At 39.8% G+C, this 24845-nt stretch overlaps 1 protein-coding gene across 2 annotated transcripts in view; it reads right to left on the reverse strand.

Moving 5' to 3' along the window:
• DOCK5 (dedicator of cytokinesis 5) overlaps window positions 1-24845 on the reverse strand; it is a 234853-nt gene that overhangs the window by 43893 nt on the left and 166115 nt on the right. For both annotated transcript variants that reach the window (XM_036240517.1, XM_036240516.1), the window contains exons 26-34: window positions 23505-23641; window positions 18326-18421; window positions 14706-14804; window positions 11391-11485; window positions 6988-7066; window positions 5587-5687; window positions 3092-3150; window positions 2361-2515; window positions 1213-1298 (exon numbers count right to left, since the gene is read on the reverse strand). In XM_036240517.1, coding sequence (XP_036096410.1) covers window positions 1213-1298; window positions 2361-2515; window positions 3092-3150; window positions 5587-5687; window positions 6988-7066; window positions 11391-11485; window positions 14706-14804; window positions 18326-18421; window positions 23505-23641 — 907 coding nt within the window. The remainder of the gene's footprint in view (window positions 1-1212; window positions 1299-2360; window positions 2516-3091; window positions 3151-5586; window positions 5688-6987; window positions 7067-11390; window positions 11486-14705; window positions 14805-18325; window positions 18422-23504; window positions 23642-24845) is intronic.

The raw sequence follows: 24845 nt of genomic DNA on the forward strand, positions 1-24845 counted from the left end.
AGATCAACAAATGGTGCTATCAGTCACTAAAAGTAAAACAAGAAGTACTTCTGTTTCTTTAAAATACAGATGAGTCATCAGTTCATTTCAGAGTACCCAGCGTGCTGGTTCCTTAAAAATAAATCTTAAAAAAAAAAAAAACGAAACACAAAACAAAGGTGGGAGCCTTGTCCTCAACCACAATTTTAGTGCACAGCATTCGCATCAAACAGGTGAATGATGAAATGACCCAGGCACATCCGCCAAAAGTTGGTCAATATGATAAAAGTTTAGAGAACACAAGACATGAATAGTCTAGAGAAGTTATAGCCTGAATGATGGGAGGATTTGAAGGTAACAATAATAATAGTAACCAGCACTAACACCAGAGCAGCCAATATCTGTTAGCATGAAATCTGTAACAGACACTGTGAAAATGCATTATCTCAGGTCATCCTCACCCCAATACCAAAATATAGATCCTAATACTGTAAATGAAAAAAAAAAACAATAACAAAAAAGAGGTATTGAACAGGTTATATCACTAGTCCAAAGAGAAATTCCTAGAATGTGGAGAAAACAAGATTTGAAGCTTAATCTCTCTCTAATTCCAATATGCAAGTGTTTTCAACTACTCTTTTTATACTGCAATTCCCTACGAGCAAAGGAGAGTTAGGAGGGGCAAGAGGGGAAGGATGAAGGTCTGTGGGGGTGGGGGTGCGTGAGGAGTAAGGGTGGTCATGTGAACAGAGAGAGAATGAATGACTGGGGGGAGGGCAGTGAAAAGACCAACCTGGCTAGAGATATCACTGGTGTTCTTGGAGGTCCTTCGAGGGCATAGGGTATTTTAAAATGTAAAGTGGACCTTGAAATGTTTTTTTCCTTTTATCTTTGACATTGTTGCTTTAAAGACATAATTAGAGGTGCTATCACTTTTGGTGAGGTTCATCAATTCAAACACTGGGCAAAGTGATTGTATATCCCTTCCCACTCCCTCTGCTCTGTTCTCAATGACCAGGCTAGCCAGGAAAACATGGACACTGGGCTCACATGAGATAAACAAGTATCAGCAGTGGATGGTATAAACTCCACTGACCCCACCAAGAACCACTTGGGACGGTAACCCCAATGATTCTGTGACTATTCAATGGGTCTGCAAGTGCACTGGAAACCTGTTTTTCTCTATCTCTAAATGATGTCATGAACTTGAAATTTTGTATCTGAAATACTCACAGTTTTTCCAGAAGGATCTTGTACTGCTCATCTCCTCTGCCCCCTTCCACCTCTTGGTCCAGCTTTGTGATCAACTCATTCTCAAACTGAAAGCGGAGTCAGAATTTCACAGGGAATGTCATATCCTTAGAAGAGGACATGAGACACCCGGCCATTCTTTATAGATTTGCCCAGCAAATCTATAAAATTGTGAATGATTCCCAGCATATATAGAGGAAGATCACATGTCACACATTATCCATTAACAGTACACTGAGGCCCTATCAAAACTTTCTGCATGGTGTGGCTCTGTGGTTGAAGCGTCGGCCCAAGCACCAAAGGGTTCAATTCCTGGTTAAGGGCACATACCTGAGTTGCAGGTTCAATCCCCTGTGTGTACGGAAGGAAACCAATCTATGCATCTCTCTCATCTCTCTCTCTGTCTCCCCCAGCCCCTTCCTTCCCTCTCACTCTAAAAATCAACGGGAAAAATATCAATATCCTCGGGTGAATATTAACAAAAAGAAAAAAGCAACTTTCTAAAGTAAACTAATGTTACTTTATCTTTTGCTGTACATTTCCCCCCAAAAAAGGAAAATTACCCAAAACATTATTTTCCTACTTTAACTGCATATAAAATAGCATTTTAAATGCATATAAAAATAGCTTAATGATTGATTTTGGTTTTGGTTCTTGTCTCAGGCTCAGCAATGAGATTGCTTTATTCTAATTTTGCAGAGCTGCATACCTTTAAAATCTTTCTTTCAATATTTATACACTGTATAGATAAGAAAAATAAAAGAGAGAAAAATATATATCAGGCACACTGAGGTCACCAAGCTAGAGACCTCTGCATCATTCCCTTGATTCACTACTTTACTCTCTCAGCGGCATTGCAACAAATAGGAGCAACACCAATGAAGTTAAATTTTAATTATCCATAGATAGGACTACTTTAGGAAACACATGTAGCAAAGAGATTGTTTTGAGGCCATCCTGGATTGGAATATCTGCTTGTATCTCTAACTGCTTTGTAAAATGAAATGTAAAAGAAAAATTTTAGACCAACTTTGATTTGTATTACTCAGGTTATGGCTTCTCTATATAGAAAAATAAATAAGAGTTGACTCTATATCTATTAGTAAGATTATAGGTCTACCACTTCTTACCATATGGAAATTGCCATTTCCACTGAAATTGAACTCACACTGCATCATATCAAAGAAAATGGGGATGGTGGCTTTACGAAGCTCTACTTCAGGGATCAATGTGACCTCCAGAATGGGACCCACCATGGATGGGATGAATTTGATTTTGTGGGGACCTGAAATAAAAGAAATTAAAAAATAATTTCATTGGAGATAAAGTGTTACAATCTTCCTCCACAGATCCCATAAGAGTTAGTTTATGTGGGTAAATCAACTCAATTCAGAACTGGGTGACTAAATACTGTATTCTGATAACCAGCAGATGTAATAACAAGAGACCCCGAAGTCAACGTTCACTCCCAGACACACAGACAAATAAATTTTAGGGTTATTGCAATTAAAATAAAACAAGAGCCCTGGCCAGTTTGGCTCAGTGGTTAGAGCGTTGGCCTGCGGTCCAGAGAGACCCGGGTTCGGTTCCCACTAGGGCGTGTACCTTGGTTGCAGTTTGTCCCTGACACTGTTTGGTCGTGTGGGTGGCAGCCACTCGATGTGTCCCTTTCACATCGATGTTTCTCTCTCTCTCTCTCTCTCTTCCTCTTTCTCCCTCCCACTCTATCTGAACAAAAAATGGTTAAATGTCCTCGGGTGAGGATAAAATAAAATAAATAAATAAAATAAAACAAGAGTTCATTGTGACGTGCTTATCACACAGGGGTTGTATGTGGGCTCATACAAGGTCATACACTCACCCAGGTTATACCACATATCCCGGATCCGAAAGCCGATTTCCTTCCTCATGTCTCCATATCTAGGAAGAAGAGCATAAACGAAGAGAATGATTTTCAGGGAAAATGAGTACTGACAATAAAATGAGGACAATAAAAATAGCCTGTGTTCCTCCAGGTCACACTGAAGGCAGATTTTGAGGCAAGCTCACTTTAAGAGATGAGTCTGATACCTAAACAAGCCCCCATGGAGCCCCACAGAGGAGGGGGGACCTTCAGCCGCACAAGGAGGGACCAATGCAGATGCTGAAGGAAAGTGAGAAGATGACACTGACAAACTGATTGAAGGGAAAAGAGTGAGAAACACGCTGGCTGCTGTTAAGCAAAGAAATAAAAAAACAAAAAAAAAACACTATTGAAAAGAATGATGGGGTTTGATATATATAGTGATATGACTGATGGCTAACAAACATACTGAGTTTATATACTCATACTTGAGTAATGCACATCTGACACCACATTGGGAAGCTCTGAACCTGCATTCTCAATGGGGGGACATTGTTTCCAAAAGGGTGAAAATTGGTCCTTGGGGGCAAAAAAAGGCTACTGTTTTAATGAATAAAGTACAGGTATACAGATGGTATATAAATAGATATGCATATATGTTGGACTAAATATTTAATTGGGGGGTGATTAGAAAAGTAATTTCTGAAAAGGTTACTTAAGGGAGTCGATAGTGGGGGGAAAACGTGAGAAACATTGATCTATACAATGGTTCTTGTGGAGAGGTGAAAAATAATGACCTGGAAATCTCATCAGGAATACATATGCCTGGGGCTACCTGACCCACAGAGCAGATTAGAGGCTAGGGCCTGAAATAATAGAAACAGGGTCAAAGCAGACACTGCAAATGCTCCCAGGGAACTAATATGGACCTCCAACCCATCCCACCCATCCTACCAGCCCGGTCCTACATTTTCTACTCATGCTACTACTGTGCCAAACATTTTTTACCAAATTTCTCCTTTGGAAAAGCCTTCAGAAGCCAGTATAAAAGTCATTACAATTTTTTCTTACTATTTCATTTTAACAAAAATACCCAATCTAATTTTATTATTTAAATTAGATAAACGTATGTGGTTACTCATAATAGAAAATAAATTACTTCTTGGTGTTTACTAATAATACTTTTGATGCTACTTCTACTAAAAATAAGAGAAATCTTAAAAAATCTTCATTCACATTTCTATAACCTTAAATACATGTAAATGTTATCTCCCAAGGTTTACCTCTTGCCTTATGTATGTATATTTTTACATGGATTATACTTACAGTCACACTTTCCTTTGACCAAAACCAGAGTCATTAATCCTAACCACTTTATCAGGCTCCACTTATGGTTATTCAACCAAAATCAAATCTATCCTTGACAGAAATTGTGTCACTTAAGATATTCTAAAGACTGATGCCCTGGCTGGTTTGGTTCAGCGGTTAGAGCATCAGCCTGCGGACCAGAGAGACCTGGATTCAGTTCTCGCTAAGGGCACGTACCTCGGTTGCAGTTTGTCCCCATCCCTGGTTGGGGTCATGTGGGTGGCAACCAGTTGATGTATCTCTCTCATGTCGATGTTTCTCTCTCTTTCTTCCTCCCTCCCCACTCTATCTGAAGATAAATGCAAAAATGTCCTCGGGTGAGGATAAAAAAAATAAAAAAAGATTGAGATCAAGGTATCCATCTTAAAAATCAATTATCTTTTGATACCCACCCCACAAAGATATCTACAAAACACATTTTATTTGTATCATTGAAAATACAGTCACTATATCTCAATCTCTTAGTCACTAATCTCAGTGCTTTTTGGGAGGAACCAGAGGTAGAGGGATGCTAAATAATTTATGTAAAATGCAAGACATCCCAAAAGGAGGAACAGAACAAAAATTTCACAGCCTTTAAATGATAAATGTCTGAAGTTCTTTCTAACCACACAGCCTTTGAGTTTCCAGGCTCTCAATGAACTCTGAAACAGATCCGAGACGAAATCAATGAACTTCCCTACAGTTCTCATCACTCTTACACATTAGTCCATTCTGAACTCCGAGCAGGAATCTGCAGGGCATGTTTAGGTGACGTGTTATGCCTGACTTCTGTGCTGAAGTGACTGAGAGGTGCCAACGGAGCCTGCTTTGTGAAGCAGGAGTGACAGAGGCACTGTGCCTGCAATTTGGACACACTGCCAGCAGAGGGCCAGCTGTTTCCAAAGATAGGAGTACTGGCTGGTCTCCCTGCCTCTCCTCACATAGATTCTATAAAAAGAATGTGATGGGTGATGGAAAATGAATGGGGCCTTGAGAAAAGAGATATGAATCTGGGGAAATCTGAGGCCTATGGAATAATTATAAGAGCTATCTCACTAACAACATGGTAGCTAGTGAACAATAATGTCTGTGATACCCAAAATCTTGTTCTGAAATGGAAAATCACCTTACTTAATCTTAAGCAAGTTTGAAAGGACACTTACTTTTTTATAATTTTGGTGCGCTTGGCTTGAGAGAAGGTTTCAAGCTGAAGGGACTCGTGGGTAAGAAACGCTACTGCCAAATGAAAGTAATTGTTCCAGAGCTGTTCAAAATTAATTGTGTGGGTGAAAAGAAATGGAAAATAACATTAATAAGGGTCATCATTAAAACAGTGCCATATGGTACAAGTCAACTGCCAGGGATTAATAAAAAAAAAAATCCACAAGACTTTTTCTTTCTTGTGTTTCAGTTATGAAAGTTTTAACACAATATTAATATTATGCTTTTAAAAAAATTCAAACTATTATATTTGTCTGTACTGGGATAAAGGCAAATTGCTGCCAAGAAGCATACCAATTTAAGTAAATAGTGTGGCAATATGTACCAAAAGCCCTAAAACTTTTCCAAGCTGTTGAACTAGTAAATACTTTAAGACTTTATCCTGGCAAAATAAATAATGGATATTTAAAAATATTTAAAACAAGGAAGGTCCTCCCAGTGCTATTTGATTGAGCGGAAAATGGAAACAATCTACATGTTCATGAGAATATGGCTAAATAAATAGTGGCCCAACCAGACCATGGACTGTATTCAGCCATTAAAAATACTGTGAAAATATTTACTATCATTGAGAAGATCACAGAAAAAGTAAATAAAATACATTAATAAAGGTTATCAAAGAATTCTATAGAGTTTTTCCATCTTATCACATACACAAGTATATACAAATATACATATATACACACACACATATACAGATACACATTTATATGTATATACTGTGTATAGATACAGTATCCTCTACTTACGATTCTCCACTTTTAACATTCCACGGATACATACAAAGGCACAGGACATAGTAAAACACCTCACCCACAAAGCACACACTGGCATATAAGCTCAATGGGGTAGGGTCCTGTATGCCTTCACCAGGGCCAGAATAGTGCCCTGGTAAATATAAACATTCTAATATTTGTTGGATGAATGAATGAATGAAGGTGGAGCTTGCGGACTTTTAAGCAAGTGTGTACACGAATCAGTCTTTAGGAACTAACCCATTTGTAGACAGAGGAACATGTATGTGCCTGTCTGCAAGCACATGCATTTGTGTATCTGGGTTATGTTAACAGCAGAAGGTAAGACTGTCTTTCAGTTTTTTTCTTTTTGTTTAGTTACATTTTCTACTATTACTTTTCTTACTAGATTTACAGAAAGAAGAAAAGGCCCTATTTCACTATTCTTGAAGAACAGAATGACAAGAAATGTGTGCTTTAGGAAAGCAGAAAGGACAAGAAAACGTTTTTCATTGGAAAATGATAAAATCTGAGATGACATTTTCCAACATGAAAGAGTTCTCTTGCTTGGCTGAGAATTCTGGAACTCCTAGTAAGTACCATGCTTACCTGAAGTTCAAAGCTTGCCTGATCCATAAAGCGCCTTGTGAGAACCTCAGCAAACTGATTTATGGCACGGAGGAAAACCCTTGGAGAGGAAAACATGGGATAAGAAAGGCAACCTCATGCTCACTGAAACACTTCCCATTTATGTTAAGAACCAAAGCAAACCAAACCTGATTTGGCAAAAGATAACCTTTAGATCTACCAAGGCCGTTAGAGACAATGTACAGAGCACAGTTTGCAGAGGAGGACATTGAAGGTCAGTTTCTAGAACTGACAGCAAGCACTACTCAAGGCATCTCAATTTAGCTAGTGGAAGGCAGAGCTGGGACAAGCCAGGTCTCCTGAGACTCAGACCAGGCCTCTGGACATTCTATCATAATGTTTCTATTTCAAAGCTTATGCAAGTTCTTCTCTAATCTGTATATAGTTGAGAGGATTTTCCTAATCAGGTATCGGGACCATATAAAGTTAACAGTAATGGTGAGAATGATGTATATTATTTAGCTCTTAAAAATCCTGAAGCTCTTTTGATAGAATATATAGTCATCCCTCACTACTTTGCACTTCGACTTTTGCGGCTTCACTGCCTCGCGGTTTTTTCAAATATATTCATTAAAAAGTTACAGTGAAAATGATACAGTGCGTGCTTGGTTGTCTGAGTCAATTATACACCCCTGTATTACAATTAAAATTAAAATTACTGTACGTATGAACTGCAGGCCTGTGTATTCAAGCACCCCTGCAAATCTGTCAACACCAGGTGCAACTGCTTGACCACTCCTTGTGTGTGGGCAATAACTGTTTTCCAAAAAATTGGGTGTGGTGAAACCAAGCCAATCAGAGTGTGCTGTTCACTGACTGGCTATCCTATCCTCTTCCTATCCTGGCCACTGATTGGCTCAACCTCAAGCAAGTTTGTTTCTCTCATACACATTTCTGCATCACTACGCATCGGAAGCATCTTTGCTCTTGTGTTCGCGATTTCTGAGAACTTTTATCTAAGCCTCACAATGGCTCCTAAACATGCTGCTTCTTCTAAGCCTTCTGACGGTGAAACTAAGTGCCGGAGGAAGATGCTTACCATCCAGGAGAAGGTGAAACCCTTGGATATGATCAAAGATGGCAAGAAAATCATGGAGGTTGTCCACCATTACGACTTGAAAGAGTCTACTATTCACTCCATCCAGAAAAGATGAAAAGAACATCCGTGCAATGACTATTCTCTCTTTCAACAAGCAAGCAAAGCGCGTCGTGACAAGTTGTAATAAATTCATAGTGAAAACGGAGTCTGCCCTAGCCGTTTGGATCAGCAACAGCCCCAAGAAAAACGTTCCGTTGGATTCGCTGGTCATCTGGGAGAAGGTGAAGCAGCTCTATCAGTGCTTTATGGCAGACGAACCTCAACCAGGATCCTCTTCTGCAACGTTTATGGATTTCATGGCGAGCAAGGGTTGGTTTGAGAAGTTCTAGAAGAGGTATCATCTGAAGAGTGTCGTTCTCCACGGAGAAGCTGCCTCTGCCGACCAGCCTGCAGCAGAGGACTATGTGAACAACACGTTCAGAAGATTCTTGAGGAGGGCGAGTATCAGCCAGGAACAGGTGTTCAATATGGACAAAACAGGACTGTTCTGGAAGAGAATGCCTTCCCGGACATTCATTTTCAAGGGTGAGGCCAAAGTCTGTGGCTTCAAGGCGTATAAGGATGATGTGACTATTGTTATGTGTGGAAATGCTGAGGGAATTTGTGCTCAAGCCTGCCCTTATCTACAAGGCCAAGAACCCTAGGGCCCTGAAGAATAAAAACAAGAACCTGCTGCCAGCGCATTGGATGCACAATGACAAGGGCTGGATCATGAAGCACCTGTCATTGGACTGGTTCCACAAGTGCTTCATCCCCCCAAGTCAAGCTGTATCTCACAGAGAAGGGACTTGAGTTTAATGTCCTTCTCCTCATGGGCAATGCTGGAGGTCATGCACAAGACCTATCCTACGATGGTATGCAGATTGAGTTCCTTCCTCCTAACACTACTTCGCTGATCCAGTCCATGGATCAAGGCGGTATTTGTGTGTTCAAGGCCCGCTACACACAAAACACCCTGTAGCACTTCGTAGAAGGCGTGGACCTTGAGGAGAACTTCTTGCTGAAGGAGTACTGGTGGCAGTATATGTATACATCACAACTTCTATGAAGAACATCCAGACTGCGTTGAAGGACCATAAAGATGGCACTGTGAAGGCCAGCTGGAAGATGTTATGGCCTGAAACTGCCCACGACTTCAGAAGATTCACCCCAGAGGATAAAAGCAACTCAGCAGTGGATAAGGCAGTTAGGTGAACCCGGATGCTGGGAGAAGGTTTTGTGGATATGACCCGTGATGATGTGGATGAGTTGCTGGAAACACATTCAGATCCCTTAACTGATGAGGATCTGGTGGAGAGGACTAAGTCTGCGAGTGAGGAGGAGGAAGAGCAGCCAGAGGTTCTTGGGGGTCAGAAGGAGGAAGTTGGCCTTACACTTGAGCATCTCTTGAAAGTCGTGAGAACTGTTAAGGTAGTACAGGACATGATTGGGGAATGGGACCCACAAATGATGCGTGCATTGTTCTGGAATGCACTTGATGGAGCGACAGAACCCTACAAAAGCCTCCTCACGCATATAAAAAAACAGTGCCAGCAACTGCCTATCACGATGTTCTTCAGCCGCGCACCCAGACACCCACTGCCTACTCCTAGTGCTCCTTTAGCAGAAGATGACGACGCACCTGCTGAAGATACTGCACCACCTGGAGACTCTCCCACTGAGGTCGTGCCTGCAGAGGAGCAGTAACCTTGCTCTTCTTTGCTGTGCAGTACATCTCTTCATCACTTCATCATTGAACAAGTTGCACTATTTTCATAGGTTAGTGGTTGTGTGTAATTAAATGTACAATAATAATATTATTGTTATATCTAATATAATATTATTGTTATATCTAATATTGTAATATCTAATATGTCTTATTTTCTCTAATATATTGGGTAATACGAGTATAATGGTGACTAAAGGGTGTTATTTCATGTCTAGAGGGCCCTAATAATGTTAAAAAATGTATTTAGAAGGTCGTAAACAGGTGTCCTATGCTCTAACTGCGAAAATATTCAATTTATAAATAAAGAATCCTACTTCGTGTAAATTCATTTATCACGATAGAGTCTGGAATTGATTAACGCGATAAACGAGGGCCGACTATATATGTATTCAGTTCATTTCATTTTCATTCACCAAGTATATTGTGGGCTAGAAACCACAAAGCACTGGCTTAGGCTTTTTCTTGAAAGAGACTGTTCTTGGTCTTAAGACATTTACAACTTGTTGGGTGGGGGGGCGCATTTGCAACCATGACCCAAGAAAAAATATGGAAAATTCAATGGGGGGGTGTAAAGAAATCTGGGAAATCAATGGAGAGAAGATCACATCCAGGTCAGAAAATCCTTTGGATATGTCATCTGAGAAGGACCTGCAGGAGTAAGTGGCAGGGCGGCCCCCAGAGGCGAGGGGGAAGGTGCCGCAGGTGGCAGAAGCAGCAAGGAAAGCCGACAGGGACTGGGAAGCGCAGGCATGGTTGGAGTGCAGGTTGTAGATAGAGGGGAAAAGCAGAAGGTAGTTAGAAAAGCAGGCGGGCCAGGATGCCAGGTCTTTGACTATCGGAATGACGGAGACCATGGGGAGCCACTGACATGCCATGGAGAGTTGATGCTGACGATTCAGTGAGGAGACTATAGCAGAGAGAAGGGGGTAGAGAGCCAGGGTCAGTGCAGATGCAGGAGCCCAGGTAAAATGAAGAACATGAGACCATAAACTTAGGCTCAAGAAAGTGGGAGGACCCTTGCTTTACAGATGATGGATTTGTGGCAAGGATGTAACAGCACTTCACAAACGTCAGAGAACTAGTTACCAGGCTCAAGTGCAGTGACCTCTGTACAACACAGGGGTTAGAGGCACTAGTCCCCCTGTACAGTCACAAATCCTCATGTAACTTTTGACTCCCCAGTCGGGTTTCACATTGGCAGATTCAACTAACTGTGAGTCAAAAATAGTATTTTCTATCTGAAGTTGGGAATCGAAGATGCAGAGGGCTGATTATACTAATAGTCTACTGTTGACCGGAAGCCTTACTGATAACATAAATTGTCGATTAACTCATATTTTGTGTGTGACATGTTTCATATACTGTATTCTTACCATAAAGTATACTATAGCAAGAAAATGTTATTTAAAAAAAAACATAAGGAAGAGAAAATACATTTACTCTATGTATAGAAAAAAATCCAGGTACACATGGATCCACACAGTTCAAGCCTATGTTGTTCAAGGGTCAGTAGTATTCAAAGTCAAAGGCCTCCAGGCCTGCCATGGGTAGTCCTACCTGCTCTGAGTCATATTCATGACCATCCAGTCTTTCGCATAGACATTCTTTCCAATTAGATCCTTAAACATGATAAAAGTTTCCATGAGGAAGTCCTGCAGAGAACAAAAGAATGGATAGAGGAAAAACTGGGTTAAACGTCATAAGCCTTGGCCTGGCATGTGTACAAGAAGAAACACTACATTAGAATAAGACATCCCTAGTCCCATCCCAGCAGGGTTTTGGGAATAACAAAGCATTTTCACAGCTATCATATAATTTGACTTTTACATCATATACTCTGATGAGGAAGACAGGACAAAAAAGTGTCCACATTTTACAAATGATAAAACTGAGGCTGTGAAAAATTAAACAACTTGCTTAATTAAGGTTGTAGAAACTTGGAAGCAGAAGAGCTGGAAAAAAACTTGGGATTCTGATCCCCATTTACGGCCAAGTGTTATCTGAATAGATCTACTGCACTTAAAAATGAATTCACCAACAACTGTTGGAAAACTGATACGTCAAATGACTGAGTCCAATGCTCCTTTATTATTGTTAGAACAGAACAAACATGCTATAAATAAGAAGCAAAGTCATGACTCTTCCTGTTCCACGAAGGTAGCCATATGTAACCTGGGAGAAGGGTCCTAAATGGTCCTTAATGAGATTACAGCAGTGTATCATGACTATAATCACTAAAATGTAAGTCCAGTTATTGGCAAAACAGCTATTTTATGCAAAAGGGGGTATGAGCAAAAAGGAGCATAGAACAATTGAACTAAAGATCAAAACAAAAAACTTTGAAACACTTATTTATTTATTAGCTAGTTAAATTTAGACATTTTCTACTCAGATTCCTGAAATGGAAGCCCTGTCCAAGTTCTCTAGCACTAAACCCACACAGTTCTATCTTATGAATTACATCATGTAGCAGAAAGAACACAGTACATGAGAGGCAGGAGGCCTGGGATCTATTGCTAACTGTCCTCCTCTGAGACACTGGCCACACTGGTTAACTTCCTGCCCTTTGGATGCCAAACAGCATAGGAATGGGAGCAATTCTGGCTCTAAATCTGTGTTGCCCTTGAATCTTCCTTTTGGTTCAATGGAGAGTCAAACTTTGCTATTCTCAATTCTGAAATCATAGACATATTTCATGCCTTTTCAACTTTTCATCATATTCTAAGTGTTCCCACCAATTTACTAACTATTCTATTAACCTTTTCCCTCAATTCAACAAGAATTCATGGTTTGTGAACAAGGGTTAGATTTAGATGTCAGTTACTCACTTCTGACACTGACTGTAAAGTGAACTCTTGGTAATATAAGTTAATTGTAAGTAGTGATAGTGTAATAAAGGCAATTTAAAGATACTCTCATTTTATCTACTACTTCCCAAAGTCTTTCAAGTGATTTATTCAGAAGGCATCAGGAGAGAGCGATAGGCCAATCTACTAAAAGTCAGAAGGTCTAGATGTACCACGAAGCTGTCACTGATGACTATAATTCCCCCACAAGGATAATAGTATTTTTAATTACATAAAGGAGGAGGAAGAACTCACCATTGTTTTGTAAAACACAAGTTAAAACCTGTTTGTTTGCTTACTTAATGGAGCCAAATTTTCAAGGGTTTGAATTTGGTATAACTTCCACTATTCTACCCATTTTCTGAAGGAAATTTAGAAAAAAAAAGTCACTGAACTATTTATATTAATTTTATCTTACATTTAATCTTAGCTAGTCATTTTCTATGCATTGATTCAATCAGTACTTATTCACATTAACCCTCAAGATAGGTACTTCTCACAGATGAGAAAATGGAGGTTTAGCAAAGCTAAATATCTTGCCTAAAATTTCATATTAGGAAGTGGAGGAGCCAGAATTCAAACCCAGATCTCAGTGTTCTAAAGTCTGTGTTCTGAAACCCACTACGCCATCTGCCTGCGGAGGAGAAACAATGCTACCCTCCCCTAAGCTTCCATCTGTGCCTTCCCCTCCCCTCTTCCTAATTCTCTTGAACCCAATCTCTGCAAGCACACCTGCATATTACTGTGGGTTCCGGTGCCATGCTGCCTGTCAGAGCATGGCCCAAGTAGGTCCAATACAACACTGGGAGAGTTTGTTACTGAACCAACTACTACTAATAAACAGTAGTTTCTCTCCAATTCCTTGTTTGTTTTTCCATCATGTGACTTTACCAAAAAGAGGGTGATTGGCATGAAAGGAGCTGGATATACTTGGGTACACTGCCTATAGACTATCAGTAAAATAGAAGCAGAAAGTAGAAAATCCAGAGCATAAAGACTGAAGTATGCACGGATGATGGGAATTTACTGACAGCAAAGACTAGTGCCATGGGACACATCAAATTGCTAATCCAGATCCACGTCCAGCCCACTGGTTAGCAAGATAAGATGATATCATCAGATACATTTTAACAGCCATCAAAATCACCCTGAAGGGGAGAGTCCTGGCTTAGCTTCTCAGGCAACATTTGCTTATATGCTGAGTGGTAACTCTGAGAACAACTTTTTTGTTTAAAACAAGGGAATGGAATATTTTGAATTGAAGATGTAAGGGTTGTAAGGGGCAGGTATCACTTCTTGTTTCCCTTTTCAGGAACTACTGAAAATGAGTACTTCACCCACATCTGAGATGACTTTGCACATTTCTGCCTCTTAAAATCCTTGCCATAGCATGAGTAACTACTGTCCCTGAAAATGAGACACTATCCTTTTTTGAGAGCAAAGAAGATATCCCAAATGTTTTAAATAAGGCTTTCTCTAAACCCAAGAAATTTAGGGATTAAGTGACGCCACCTTGGTATACAAATTATACTCTTCTTCAAATCCTATCCCGGAATGAAAGAATCAATACTTTCCTTTTCTTCATCATTGTGGATAGCCAACCACATGGTATGAATATGGATGGGAAGAGACCCATGGGCTCCTGATCAGTTTTGGTTATTGTTTTTACTGAATATAAGAATTAGTTTTTTGGTAGGAGATTATTTTATGTGTGTGTGTGTGTGTGTGTGTGTATGTGTGTGTATATGTGTGTGTATATGTATAAATAAATGTATTTTTATTGTTGAAATGTAGATGTCCCCTCTATTTTCCCCACTGACCCTCTCCTCTCCACTCCCACGCCCTCCCATTGTCTGTGTGCACTGGTTGTGTATATATGCATACAACTTCTTTGGTTTATCTCTTTTAAGTTTATTTTTTATTGTTGACAGTATTACAGATGTTCCTTATTTCCCCCTCCTTCCCACTTCTACCTGGCCCCTGCTGCACCCCAGGCCTTTACTAGAATTCTGTGAAGATAACTTACCATGATGTCTAGTCTGGTTTTGAAAGTGCTGATATAGTGGGTGTAGTGGTTGTCATCCATTTGCCGCAGGATGGCAATCATGCACGCAACAAAACTCCCCTGAAGGAGAAAGAGAACATCCCAAACTCCTTAGACCAACTGACAAAACAAGATTTGGTGCTTTGGCTTTCCCCACCCAGTCAGCTGAGCAGGGACCCATCAAACTGGAAACATACTGCATTCCAACGTTCAAATGGCATGTGCTTGCTATTGCTGCCTGAAACGACCTTTAAACTCTGAGGTGAGGAATGTGGAGGGCTTTCCTCATCCCCAGAGCAGCTAAGGTCTGTGCATTCCTGCAGGTCAAGGGACACTGACTTCAAGATCTCAGTTAGATTACTAGGAACGCTCTAACAACGTGTGGACTTTCAGTTTCATGTTAAGACAGAGTTGTAGGACAGAACTCCATACAGAAATGTCTGGAATATTTAAACAAATAAGAGTCTAGAGGAATGCAAGGAGGAAAAAGGGAGGCAGTAAAACAAGTGGAAGAACAGAGAAGATAGGCAATGAGGGTTCCCTGCTGGAACACTTCAGTGTCATTTCTCCAACTCCAGAAGCCGTCAGCCAGTCATTCCGGGTATGCCCATGTGTAACTGTGGATCTGCTTTGAAAAAAGGGATTGAATAATTAGATGATTACCATCATTTCTATTTTGGAGGTCAGGAATTAAATATTCAGTGTGCTTTCCCTCATCCAAATGTATTTGAATCATAATTTTCTAGCCAGGGGGCAAATATCTAGAGGTAAATATCCTCCTTTATTCGTATTAGGAAAGCAACACAAATGTAAATGAATTTGGCACAGAGCAGATGAATATACAGCTGTTCTTGGAATGGAGGGAATGACTTCCTAACACAAAAACAATGGAAGTCTATTCATGTACACCTCTCTGAATGTTTGTTACAATCTCTTTTGTTTTAAAAAGTTTATTTTTCTTATTATAACAATGTAAATTTATTGTTATTAAGGCTTTTGATATATATTGCAACCTAGCACAGAGTTTGCATTCCCGTCAGTGTTTAACACTGTTTCTCCAGGCTTTTGCCTATTCTGGGTATTGAGTTTTATTTAATCTCATTTTTATTAATTTGCATTTTCTGTTTTGAATTACATAGTCTGTCCATGTTTGTTTGCCACTTATTTTTATCACTTTGCTGTTTGCTCACAGCCTTTACCCACTTTTACATTAAAAATCTTATTTTAGTGGTTTATAATAGGTCTTTGAATATTAAGGCTATTAGCCACTTGTCACATATTTTACAAATAATTTTTACAGTTTGGTGCTTGAAGTTTAACTTGCTTATATACATTGTCTTCACATATAAAGGGTATAAATATTTTACCTAGTAAAATCTATTGTTTTCTGTTATAGTATCCTTCCAATTAAAAAAAAAAAAATCATGCATCTCTTTTCTCTTAAAAATAGGTATATATCCATTTATGTTTTCTTTTAGCTGTCTTAAGATTTAATATTTTTTACATTAAACCTTTCATTCTACCTAAAGTTTATTTTGTGGGTGGGTATAACATGAAATAAAAGTGAAACAAATTTTTCCACGTTATTCATATATTTTCCAAATAATATGCATTAAAAATCTTCACCTTCTTTATTGAAAGGTAAAATTTTTCATTTAATCTAAAGTCTCCTTTTAAATTCTCTCAGTTCTGTCCTGTTGATAAATGTACTCTATTGCTTGAGTCCAACATTGTTTTAATTATTGTAGCATTATAATGATTTCAAATCTGGTAGGCAAGTCCTACATTATTACTTCTATTGGGCTATTCATTATGTGTATCTTTTATTTATTTTTACTCTAATATTTTTGTGACTAAATTAAATTGATTTTTTTGCAATTCCTAAATAGCTATTTTTATAATATAGAAAAGCCCCTGAATAATATTTATTTTGAAACCAGTTAGTTTAATAAATTATTTATCAGTTATTAAAATTTCAGTTAACTCTCTTGGGTTCCCTAGATAATGGTACTCATTTTAGCTAAAAACAATGACAACTATGATGATTATTTTCTATTTTTTCAATATTTATACTTAAAGAGTATTTTTTTGGGGGGGTGACTTATTATATTGGCTAGAATTTATAGAAGAATCTCAGTGTTGAGATTTAACATCTTGATTTTCCTTTTTATGACCATCAAGTAATATGTTGCCTGGTAACTGTATGTTAAAAACATCTCCTCCTATTTTTAATTTGGAATAGCTGTTATATCTATCACATATATTTAGGCATCTGTGGAGTCATAAAACTTTTTTCCTCTTGTTGAATTGATGTATTTTATTAATAGATTCTCTAATATTTATTCTTGAATATTCAGAATAAACCATACACACACACACACACACACATATAATTAGCCTTGCCTGTAAGAATCTTTCATTTTATTTTTATTTATTTTTGAATTTATTATTATTTTATTATTAACAATATTACTGATGTCCCCCAATTCCCTCCCCCTACCCTTTATCCGCCTCCTCCAAGCCCTGGCCCCACCCCAGGTCTTCACCACACTATTGTCTGTGTCCACTGCTTATGCACATATGTGTATAACTTCTTTGGTTAATCTCTTCCGCTCTTCCTGTCTCTTCTGCCCCCCTCTGAGATCTGTCAGTCTATTCCATGCCTCCATGCCTTTGGACCTATTTTGTTCGTCACAATATTATGTTCATTAGATTACACTTATAAGTGAGATGGCATTTTTTTTTTTTTTAATCCTCACCCAAAGATATTTTTTCCATTGGTTTTCAGATAGAGTGGGAGGGAGAGAGGGAGGGAGAGAAAAACATCAATGTGAGAGAGACACATTGATTGGTTGCCTCCTGTACGACCCCAACCAGGGCTGCAAATCGAGGTATGTGCCCTTGACCACAATCAAACCCAAGATTCTTTGGTCCAAGGGCCAACGCTCTAATCGCTGAGGCAAACCAGCCAGGGTGATGTGAGATGGCATTTTTATATACCAGTACTGAACTCTCAGAAAGAGAAACTAAAAAAAAAAATCCCATTTACCACTGCAACAACAAAATAATAAAATACCTTGGAATAAACTTAACCAAGGAGGAAAAAGACCTGTCCTTGGAAAACTAAAGGGCATTGAAAAAGAAAATAATAAATAAATACTTAGAGATTATTCAGTTGAATGGAAACAGGGCTATCAGTCTACGTAGGGGGCCTGCATATCTCACTGGGTCTCTGCTTTAATGTATTAGAACTGGCTTTCGTTTAACCTTCAATGTGAGCAAGAATGGATCAGCAGGGCTTACATTTATAGAATCCTTAATAATGCTCCCCCATTAACCTCCCCACCCTGTTGGATCATCTTCCCCCAAGAGAAAGTCAGTGTCAGAGTTACAATCTGCTCTCAGTGATAACAAGGGTCATCCATCAAGGAGGCTATAAAGGTCTAGATCCCACTCACTTCGGAGGGAGACACGCAGCATGGCGTTCAGCACTATACACTGAGCTGGGAGGGGACCAGGTGAGTGTGGTCTCAAGACACTGGTTCCGAAAGCCTCCCACGGAGGCAGCCAGGACAGAGAAGCAGCAGTGCAGTGATACTCACAATGTGCGGAGACTGCCGGCTCATCCCGATCACTGTCCGGTTGACCCTTCTCAGCAACCGCTCCATTATCAGCTGTATGTGCTCCTCGGTGGGGCCCTGAGGGGGAAACACAGGGACTGACACATGCCTTCCAACTCAGCTTCACTTTTCTGTGGGAAACCTTGGGCAGATGAGGTTTCTCTTTAAATCTCATTCTGGCTCTTCCCTCCCAAGCAATTTCTTATCCAAAAGGAAAAAAAAAAACAGTTTCACAGAATAACACATAATGTTGTTACTAAGGAATCAATTGAAAATAATCAGTTATAACATTTAAAAGATGAGCACGGGATGCAGGGGAAGAATGCTGCCCTAACAATCCAGATGGTCAGGTTCACTGAGGGCTCACTGTGGCCGCTGACTCAACACTGTTCAGGGAGGACACCTGTCAGCACGAGGACCAGGTACTGGTTCTGAGCAGGTCAGGTTGCCCAGGACGATTAGGCACATGCACAGAAAGTGAAAGACAACACAAAGTTCTTCTTGTAGGAGAGAATAAACCTCAAGAAATTCAAATCAAGGACATGATTATGAACTGAATGATTGTGTTCAAAATATGAATGTTGAAGCTCTACCCCGACTATGATGGTATTTGACCATGGGTCTTTGGGGGTACTCAGGTCATGAAGGCAAGGCCTTGGTCTGGGATTAGTGCGTATATAAGAGACACCAGAGAGTTTGCATTTTCTCTTATTCTACTCACACACACCGAGGAAAGGCCATTTGCACACGGGGCCATGTGTGAACTAGGAGAGACCTCAGCACAAACCTGACTGTGCTGGCATCTTGACCTTGAACCTCCAGTTTAACTTAAACAATGTATATTGTTTAAGACACCTAGTCTACTGTACTGCAGGGTCTCAAATAATGTCATTTCATTATAATGTTGACGAGATGTCACAGAAACTTAACTCTTGTTTATCTTAATTAGCTCATGGTAAAATTGGTTTCATTATACATAGTTTCACTTAAAGTTACAGAACCTATCAATGACGGGAAGTGAAAACAGAGTTTTTAAAAAAAAATTTACAGAATTTATTGGGGCAAGATAAAATTATATAGGTTTCAAATGTACAATTCTATAACACATCATCTGTATACTGTACTGTATTCAACACCCGAAGTCAAATCTCCTTCCACCATCATATCCCCCTTTCCCTCTAGTAATCACCACATTGTTGTCTCTGTATGAGTTCTTTTTGTTTTTTGCTTAATCCCTTCACCTTGTTCATCCAGTCCCAAATCTTCCTCCCCTCTGACAGCTGTCAGTCTTTTTTCTATATCTACGAGTCTGTTTCTATTTTGTTAGTTTATTATGTTCATTAGATTCCACATATAAGTGAGATAATATGGTATTTGTATTTCTGACTGGCTTATTTCACTTAGCATAATGTTCTCCAGGTCCATCCAGACTGTCATAAAAGGTAAGATTTCCTTCCTTTTTTTTTTTTTTTTTTTTTTACAGCTGAGTAGTATTCCATTGTGTAAATGTACCACAGCTTTTTTTATCCACTCATCTAATCATGGGCACTTGAGGTGCTTCTAAATCTTGGCTATTGTAAATAATGCTATAATAAATATAGGGGTACATATGTTCTTTCAAATTAGTGTTTCAGGTTTCTTCAAATAAATTCCCAGAGAAAGAATCACTGGATCATAAGGCAGTACCATTTTTAATTTTTTGTGGTAACTCCATACTGCTTTCCACAGTGGCTGCACCAATCTGCATTCCCACCAACAGTGCACCAGGGTTCCCTTTTCTCTACATCCTCGCCAGCACTTGTTGTTTGTTGATTTATTGATGGTAGCCATTCTGTCAGGTGGGAGTCAATATCTCATTGTGGTTTTAATTTGCATCTCTCTGATGACTAGTAATGTTGAGTTTTTTTCATACGTCTGTTAGCCATCTGTATGTCCTCTTTGAAGAAGTGTCCATTCTCCAAAGGTCCTCTGCCATTTTTTAATTGGGGTGTTTGTTTGTACAGACTAACATAGAGATTTAATAGCTTGACTCTGTCAAGTGTGACTTTAAGCTTGTTTTTCACAGCTTTAAATAAAAAGGTTCCCTTATAGGAATTAGTTGGGCAGATATACACAACAATGCTTCATTAATGTCTATTTTTCCTTCTTTTGTTTTTCTGGGGGGGGGGTGGTTATTTGGTATTATGCTCATTCAGCTTCAACTTATCAATATTCAACTTGACTTTTCAAAGCCTTTATCCATTCTGGCTTCATGATAGATATTTTGAAACTCATGGTTAATGCTTCAAATAACTAAATCATTGCTGTAGGTAGTTTTATTAAAACATCAGGTATTGCTGGCCTCCCCTCCCCCTCACTTCTTTTCTTCCTTGTTTTTTATTACTTACTTGCTTCCAGTGTCTTTGAATGAAAGTGATTCATAAAACCTGCCTCTAGCCTTGGTTGGTGTGGCTCAGATGGTTGGATTGTTGCCTCATACACCAAAAGGTGGTGGGTTCGATTCCCAGGCAGGGCACATACCCAGGTTGCAGATTCAATCCCTGGTTGAGGTGTGTGCAAAAGGCAACCAATCAATGTTTCTCTCTCACACTGATGTTTCTCTTTCTCTCTCTCTCTCCATTTCTATCTCTAAAATCAATAAAAAACAAAAACAACAAAACAAAAAAGCAAAAACCTACCTCTCCTGGTTGATGCTGCTTTCACCTCCAACTCGTAACATGTCCATACTGTGGACCTGACTAGATGTGTAAGTCATGAAAGGGCCTTGTGTGGAGGTATGAAATGAATCAGGCATCCTCTGAGACCTCAAGAGGTTTGCCCTCCAGCAAGGGACATGAATATAAACAAACAAAACGCAAAAATCCATGAGAAGGTCACCTCCATGAGGGCAGGGTACTTGCTTCTCTGGTTCACTGATGTATTCTTAGACATACCACAGTGCCTGGAGCATGGGGGCTGTTTCATAAGTATTTGTGAACCGAATTCATAACTCAAGGTACAAAACGATACTGTCCTTAAAAGAGACATAAGGAGGGCATGAAGTGAACTAGCAGAGTGTGGGACTTTGGGTAGAACTGCAAAGGAACACCTTCTTGGAGATATTTATAGCAGCTGGACTTTAAAGATTAAGAATAATTAGGAGATACAGCTTTGGGAAAAGAGGAGGAAATCCTGGACTATAAAAAAAGGCAAAGAAATAAATGTCAGTAATTGGAACCTAGAATAAACTGAGGTGATAAGGGAATATGGGAAGACATATGAAGCTAGCTCATACATTTCAAAATGCTTATGGTGGAAAAAATAATAACAAAAAATTACTGAATTTAATAGTTTAACAGAGCTTCGGGATCAGTAATTTTAAATGCCTCTGCTCATTCTAGGAAAGAGAAATAATTTTTAAGCCAATTAAATCTCCTAGCACAGGATGTAAATACATTCAAGTCATTTCTGAAGAGTAAGAATGTAGACAGAAATATTATATATTTTTTTAAAAAACAGGATCAGAGCCCTGGCCGGTTTGGCTCAGCGGTTAGAGCGTCGGCCTGCGGTCCTGAGAGACCCGGGTTCGGTTCCCGCTAAGGGCATGTACCTCGGCTGCAGTTTGTCCCCGGTCCTGGTTGGTTGTGCGGGTGGCAGCCACTCGATGTGTTCCTTTCACATCGATGTTTCTCTCTCTCTCTCTGTTCCTCTCTCTCCCTCCCACTCTACCTGAACAAAAAATGGGAGGATGTCCTCGGGTGAGGATAAAAAAAAAAAAAAAACAGGATCAGAGGTGAAATAACCCTAGGAAGTCATCTAGAACCATTCCTATACACTACTGAAAGGCAGAGTGTGGCACCATGAGATTTGCCTAAGGAAAGAGCTAAAGAGTGGTCATATTGGGACTAGAAATCCAATACTGCCTGATCCCTGTGTTTCAGATCAATTTAGGATCATATACATATATGCTTTTAGAACACTGTAGTCTTGACTAAACCAGAGTGCCTCAGACACTGTTGCCAACTTTGTAGGATTCTGAGCTTCACTTTAGTATTTTAATTATTGAGTCATAAGAGTTATAGTTTTAAACTGTTATTGTCATTATGACATGATTGATCGCATTTGTTTACTTGTTGCAAAGTCCTTGATTAGGAATCAAATCCCCAGTCACAAAATCCCTTGGAGTAAATGTGTTCCATTTTATAATGTGGTTTCTAAGAACACATTTAAGCCAAAAAAGGGGGGTGGGGATGATCTACAGTTAATACATCTCAAATAGAGTACAAAGAGTCAGGTGGGCTATCGGAGCTCGGCGAAGAGAAGAGACAGGCAGGCAGAAAGCAGTGGTGTCCTCCTGCGCCTCTGTGGCTGAGGCCAAACTGAGGTGGACCTTTAACAGTGAACAAAGGATTTACCTACAGGAAAAAGGACAGTGTTTTTCATATTCTTCAGCAGAACTGAATCTAAAGATATTGGTAGAAGAATGGGCTTAGGCAAAACCAGCAGTGATTTCCCTGCTCTGTAAGATTAGGGCCAGGCAGCCATCATGGAAGGTGTTAACCATGGTTTGTGCTCCACTGAACACATTCTGCAAAGTTCCCCAGCCTCCTGAGTGGGAGCTACGCCAAGGCCTGTGGGCTATTCTAGCCCTAGGACATGGTAAATCCAGAGCAATTCAGTCCCAGGTTTTCAGGGGGCACAGGTGCCTAGATCACAGAGATGAGGCCAGATAAGAAAAACACATAATTTCCACTAGGATCTAGAGGATCAGTGTCAGAGAGACTGTAAAATGAGAATTTCTAAGAAGCTCAGGAGTATCTTCAATGGTGTTGTCAGGTATCAAAGAAGAAGGTCAAGGTTTCTGCATTAAAAAAAAAAAAAAGTATAAACAGGGTTCTGGTTCTAAAAAGTGCTCACAGGGATCTCAAAGATGGAGAAGCCAGGAAAAGCAGGCAGCACCAGACCCCAGCAACAAGCAGACCTCTCCTGGACCCAGATTTGCAGAGCAGGCTCTAGCAAGGAGAAGGCTCTCTAAACATCTCCAAAATGGGTGCAGCCGGCCCCAGTACCCAGATTCTCAGCTGCACGGGTCTCTGACACCAGGAAGGCCATGGCGTCATTCTCGTGGTAGGCAACAGGACCAGTGTGTGCTGTGGTCTGTATCAGTGACAATTCGACTCACCACATCTTTCCTGTCCAGCACGTCCAGGATGTTGCTCAGAAGCTGTGAGCTTGCCTCATGGTCAGGCTTGCTGGAGTTGTCGTCTAACTGGCCGCTGAGCTGGTCTATCAGCAGTGGCAGGAGCACGTCTCTGCACTCTGAGACAGAAATAAAGACAGCTAACCAGCTGCAGGGTCACCTCCTGAACTGCCACCTCCTTCCTGAATTCCCCACCACCTGTTCCCATAGCCCCCGACTCTGGACTCCACCCCGCAGGGCTGGACTCCCTCCAGGAGCACATAAGTTTAGGCATGGGACTTCAGCCCTGTCACTTGATTTTTAAAACTAAGAAAATTATAGCTATCATAAGCAAGGGTAGCAAAATTTTTTAAGTATTTAACAATTTCTTTAGCCTTAAAAAAAATGCCAACTTGATACTTAAAAATTATATGAAACTAATAAACTAAGCAAGCTACACAGTTTAAAAAAATTGTTTTGCCTAGCTGGTGTGGCTCAGTGGTTAAGGGTCATCAACCCATGGACCAAAAAGTCACCGGTTCAATTCCTGGTCAGGGCACATGCCTGGGTTGTGGGCTCTATCCCCAGTAGAAGCTTGCAGGAGGCAGCCAATTGATCTCTCATCAATGTTCCAATCTCTCTCTCCCTCTCCCTTTCTCTCTCTCTAAAAAAATCAATGAAAACATATTAAAAAATTGTTTTGACAGAAAGACTCATAGATACAGAGAATAGACTGGCGTATGCCAGAGAGGAGGGGGATTGGTGTGCTGGGTGAAAAAGGTGAAGGGATTGAGTACAGATGGGTAGTTACAAAACAATCACGGGGATGTGAAGTACAGCATAGGGAATAAGGTCAATAACATTCTAATAACTATATATGGTGACAACTGGGTACTGGAAATATCAGGGGGAACTCTTTTTAAAGTATATCATTGTCTAAACACTATGCTGTATACCTGAAACTAACACAAAATACTATTAAATGTAACCTGTAACTGAGAAAAATTTTAAAGTAGACAAAAATGTAAAAGGTTTTTGTTTTGAAAATTTCCACCTAATCAAGAAAATTTACTATAAAATTGTTATAAATAACAGCTTCACTAGTACACTTCAGTGAGTCTCACAGACGTTCTGTCCATGTTTTCACAGGTACGTAGACTTCACAAAGTCTGTATCTTCCTTTTGGAATCTTCACCATTACAAAACCTTACTCTGATGAGTCCAGATATTCTGGACACTCTCAGAGTGACTGCTAACAGAGAAGATTTCCTCGAAGTGAACTAATTAGTTCATGTTTGTTCTTGTGCACAAACACCCACTTTATTGGCTCATTTATCCTTGCTC

The sequence above is a fragment of the Molossus molossus genome, unplaced genomic scaffold (assembly GCF_014108415.1).
Source record: "Molossus molossus isolate mMolMol1 unplaced genomic scaffold, mMolMol1.p scaffold_m16_p_4, whole genome shotgun sequence".
NCBI classification, from domain to species: domain Eukaryota; kingdom Metazoa; phylum Chordata; class Mammalia; order Chiroptera; family Molossidae; genus Molossus; species Molossus molossus.